Below are 4,972 nucleotides of genomic sequence, written 5' to 3'. Positions count from 1 at the left end.
TGGCACAAGCCTGTAGTCCCAGCTGCTCCAGAGACTGAGGGGCCAGGGTGAAGGGTAGGGGGGTGTGGATCACCACTGCACTCTAGCCCAGGTAACAGAGTAAGAGCTTATCTCAAAAAACAAAACAAACAAACAAACAAACAAAAAAAACCAAAACCCAAATCCTAATAAATGTAGACAAGGCAGGTCCTCTTACTGAAAGCTCTGCTGCTTAGGTAAAACCAAGAGTTAAAGCTAAGTAGGTAAAAGCTTCCTAAACATGGTTTATAAGCCTGTCTAAATTCAAAGCACATAATTAAATGCTGCAAGTGGTATGCAAGTGAACAGCTCTGGCCTCATGATCCTTGTGAGCCTACAAGCCATTTTTAGGTTGATTTCTATATAACTCTAGCTTGGGAAACTTTCTAGGGACAATGTGATCCATCTACCCCTAACATCAGGATAATTAGAATCACTCCCAAGCTCCTCCTCTCTTTGTGACTAAATTCCCCCAGGTCTGGGTCACACCCCTAGCTACTCCACAGTTCCATTCTAGTCCGGTACCAGGAAGTCAATGCTTCGAGACATCTGGCAGGATTTCCTGAGACTTATTATCTATAGTGTAAAGATCTGCTTAGCAGCCACATTCCACAGCCTTCTCAAGGTTTCTCCTAAAAGAGTGGGAAAATAAAAAAGGACAGCAACAAACTCTAAGGACACAAAAAAGCCAGGTCTGTGGGATGTGTGATACCTTTAATTATAGAATATAAAGGGCTGCTAACGCCAAAGGTACAAGATTAAAAAGGTACTGCTTTATTAAGGATCCTCTCCCATACCTCTTTTTAACTTACAATGAAAAAGGAGGCATAAAATTTGGTAAAAGCAAGGTTTAAGGCCATGGATTAATACAAAAGACTGGAGTTCAAATGAGATTTTTTTGAACTCAGGACCACTGGTGCGTTACCACAAAGGCCAGGTGCCTTAGAATCATTGTTACTTATTAGTATACTGCCAAGAAAAGGCAACTTTTTTTTTCTGTAAATGTTAAGTTTAAAACATTTGCTTTTATCATATCATTACTATGCAAAGATGAGAGGAAGGTAAGGAATATTGGTAAATCAGGAACACACAACCAAAGATATTCACTAAACACGCTTGTTTCTCGAGACTATAGTTAAGATACTTTTATGTTTTCTCATTTCATGCTTTGAACGTTTAAAAGTAGAATCATAAAAAAGTTGCTATAATTCTAAAGGCAATGGCAACAGATTTAAAAAAGAGTTTTCATATTCATCCCTTTTGTAGTACCAGGTACCATCCCTTAATGTAGTACCTGTCATTAGAGGAGAAATCCATTCCTAGGACGATGCTTTCTTCAGTGTCTTGTCTACCATTAGTTGAAACTACTACCATATAGCGTGTTCGGTTCTGGTAAGTACTTTCCAGTCTTACAGCCTGGAGATGAATAGACAATAGATAAATTAAGAAATTTAGAAGATTAATTTTAGATCATTTAACCCTTTTCCCTCAGCTTTGTAAACCATACACAGGAAGCCAGCAGAGTCAATAAGTAGTTAAGAGACATAAACTCAGATCCAAGTTCATATACTAACTATAAAACTTTTGGTAATTACTAAATTAATTGGAAGAAGATATAATAATACCTGCTCAACCTGTTTTTTTAAGGGTCTTATAAAGTTATGCACATAAGGCAAAGTGCTTGGCATATAATAAATGCTCAATGTTTGCTATTAGCATAATTTATAACAACAATTACCAGAGTACATTCTAAAGACTGAAGAGGGAACTGTGAAATATATGAATGTGAGCATTGGTCTCACAGATACAAGTCCCGCATACAATCATAATATGAAGCAAACTATTAGTATCATCTAAAATTCTAAGGAGAGTATTAGCTATGTTCTATTTAATTCTTGTACATTTATATACTACAAGATTTTCTTTAGTTTCAATGATAATTAAAGGAAATTGCTTTTTCATTACTTTTTTATAAAATTGTTAATTTATCGCTTGTTTACAAAGAGGCTTATTTATAAAAGATCTTCAGAAAATTTGAATAGGGGTAAAAACTTAGATGAAATTAAAATGCACTATTAAGTGTGATAATGGCATTGTGGTTACTATGCTTTTTCCTTAAGTATCTAAAGTGAAATGACATGATGTCTGAGTTTTATTTTAAAATGTTCCAACAAAAGAAAAAAAAAGAAGGAAGGGAGGAAAACATATGAAAGAAATCATGCAGGGCAGTGCCTGTGGCTCAGTGAGTAGGGTGCTGGCCCCACATATCAAGGGTGGTGGGTTCAAACCCAGCCCTGGCCGAACTGCAACAAAAAAATAGCCAGGCCTTGTGGTGGGAGCCTATAGTCCCAGCTACTCAGAAGGCTGAGGCAAGAGAATAGCCTAAGCCCAGGAGTTGGAGGTAGGAGGTTGCTGTGAGCTGTGATGCCACGCACTATACTGAGGGTTAATAAGTGAAACTCTGTCTCAAAAAAAAAAAAAAAGCAAAGAAAAGAAAAGAAAAATTAAGAAATCAGGCATACTAGCAATGGTTATTAATGCTGAAGAATATATATTCTACTTTGACATGTTTGGAAATTTTCTAAGTAAGAAGTTCAAAAAGATATCTTATAAACCTTAAAAATAAAATAAAATAACTTCCAGGCAATACTCATTCAAATATTTATTATATGTATATTGTGTATATAATCACAGTTTAAGCAAGTGCTGAGGATTCAATGGCGGAAGAGAAGACATGGTTCCTGCCCTCATGAGAGTGTATAATCTACTCTTTCATTTGTTAATGATAATAATAATAAATGACATATCACTTGAAGCCAAGAAAATGTGCTCTGAAGGCAAATTCCTCTGTATAAAATAGCCCATGTTCCTTATGTCAGAAAAGGAACAGAATTCCAATCCATCAACTGGCTCAAGATATTTGTCAGAAATTTAACAGAAATTTCTATTTGGAATTTTTTCCAATGCTGCTAAAGGAGAAGGAGTCTCCTCCCCTTTAACTCTGTCACTATTCCAAAACGACCAGGCAAGGAGAAAAAGAAGCATAGTTGCACGGCACAAATGACCCATTTAGCAAGGCAGAAGCAAGATTCCCATGACTATCTTTTTGTCTCTATTAAGAGCTGATACAATAAGAATGTAATGCTCACCATTCTGATGCCAAATGCGTAAGACAGGTAGTTGTACTACTGACTTTATGTTCTATAAAGTAATAGAGCATTTAAAACCAAATTCATGACTCGGTGCCTGAAGCCCAGTGGTTAGGGCACCAGCCACACATACCAGGGCTGGTGGGTTCAAACTCAGCATGGGCCTGCTAACCAACAATGATAACTCCAAAAACAAAAACAACAAAAATAGTTGGGTGTTGTGGTGGGTACCTTTAGTCCCAGCTTACTGGGGAAGCTTAAGCAAATCACTTCAGCTCAAGAGTTTGAGGTTGCTGTGAGTTATGATGCTATAGCACTCTACTGAGGGTGACGTAGTGAGACTCTGTCTCAAAAAAAAAAATTTAAAAAAACCAATCAAATTCACATATGAGAAGCTAAGGGTACTAACATTTAAATGAACTAAGTTCTAGAGGGCTGGGATCAAGGGAAAAAGCATTATGTGCATCAAACTATGGCTAGGAGGAAATGCACATGAGGTAGACTGGGAGGCAGTATTGACTCTCTCTCTGATTGTAGAAACACTCTATAACATGTTAATGATACTGCAGATAAATTAGAATTCCCTTTTTATAGACAGAGTCTTACTTTGTTACCCTCGGTGACATCACAGCTCACAGCAATCTCTAGCTCTTGGGCTTAGGCAATTCTCTAGCCTCAGCCTCCTAAGTAGCTGGGACTACAGGCACCTGCCACAATGCCCGGCTATTTTTTTGTTGCAGTTTGGCTGGGGCCCGGTTTGAACCCGCCACCCTTGGTATATGGGACCAGTGCCCTACTCACCGAGCCACAGGTGCCGCCCTAGAATTTCTTATAAACAAGATCTTGGATATTATTACATATATAAAATGGACTTGCCTTAGCCCAAGTTTCCTGAATACATTAAAGGATTTTTCATCCTTTCTCTGGCAAACTTCAAATGCACAGAACAACTTCTGACAATTTATCTACAGCTCCTAAACCAACAAGTAGCATGTGATTGGCTAAATCAAAGAAAAAATATATCCTTGGTAAATATTACCTGTAATACAAGTTACCAGGCCAAGTTAGAAGTGGGCATTAAGAGTTTGTTTGTAAGTGATACTCAATGCAAACATTAGTTGTCTCTTTTTAAAAAGAAAGTGGTATTTGCTTGTTTGCTTATTTATTTATTTTTTTGTTGCCCTGAGCATAGTGCCATGATGTTGTAGCTCACAGCAAACTCAAACTCTTGGGCTTAAGCAATCCTCTTGCCTCAGCCTCCCTAGTAGCTAAGAACTATAGGCCCACCTACTGCGCCACCACTACTGGCTGGTTTTTCTGTTTTTAGTAGAGATGGACTCTCTCTTGCTCAGGCTGGTCTCAAACTCCAGAGCAGAAGGGATCTTCCTACTTGGCTAGGAGGGAGGATCCTCCCTAGTGGGCTAGAATTATAGAAGAGACCCACTATACCCCACCTGAGGTTTATTTATTTACACTATCAAGAACATTTCAGATGTTTGGCTCTTTGTCTTTTAATCTAATTATAAAAGAAGACACCCCCGCCCCCTGCAAACATAATGGGAAAGGCCCCAGCTATCGCACACTGATCTTGGCTTGAATAATAAGCACATTTCAGAGTCATTCAATTTAAAACTTTTTACATGGAAGAACAGCACTTAAAAGAGTTCTTGGAACTTGATCATAGGCCTCTAGAAAGTACTCACATAGTTCATAAATTCTTACTAAAGGGAAGAGGAGGTCTGGCGCCCATACTCAGTGGTTAGGGCACTGGCCACATACACTGAAGCTGGCGGGTTCGAGCCCAG

General features: G+C 38.3%; 1 protein-coding gene across 3 annotated transcripts in view; it reads right to left on the bottom strand.

Moving 5' to 3' along the window:
• The window catches only part of SSH2 (slingshot protein phosphatase 2), a 306,592-nt gene that overhangs the window by 55,048 nt on the left and 246,572 nt on the right, over nucleotides 1-4,972 (bottom strand). For all 3 annotated transcript variants that reach the window (XM_003797117.2, XM_023517480.1, XM_023517481.1), the window contains one exon: nucleotides 1,313-1,434. In XM_003797117.2, coding sequence (XP_003797165.1) covers nucleotides 1,313-1,434 — 122 coding nt within the window. The remainder of the gene's footprint in view (nucleotides 1-1,312; nucleotides 1,435-4,972) is intronic.

The sequence above is a fragment of the Otolemur garnettii genome, unplaced genomic scaffold (assembly GCF_000181295.1).
Source record: "Otolemur garnettii isolate 467f Iridium unplaced genomic scaffold, OtoGar3 scaffold00112, whole genome shotgun sequence".
Classification (NCBI taxonomy): Eukaryota; Metazoa; Chordata; class Mammalia; order Primates; family Galagidae; genus Otolemur; species Otolemur garnettii.
This window is presented reverse-complemented; position numbering and strand designations above follow the sequence as displayed.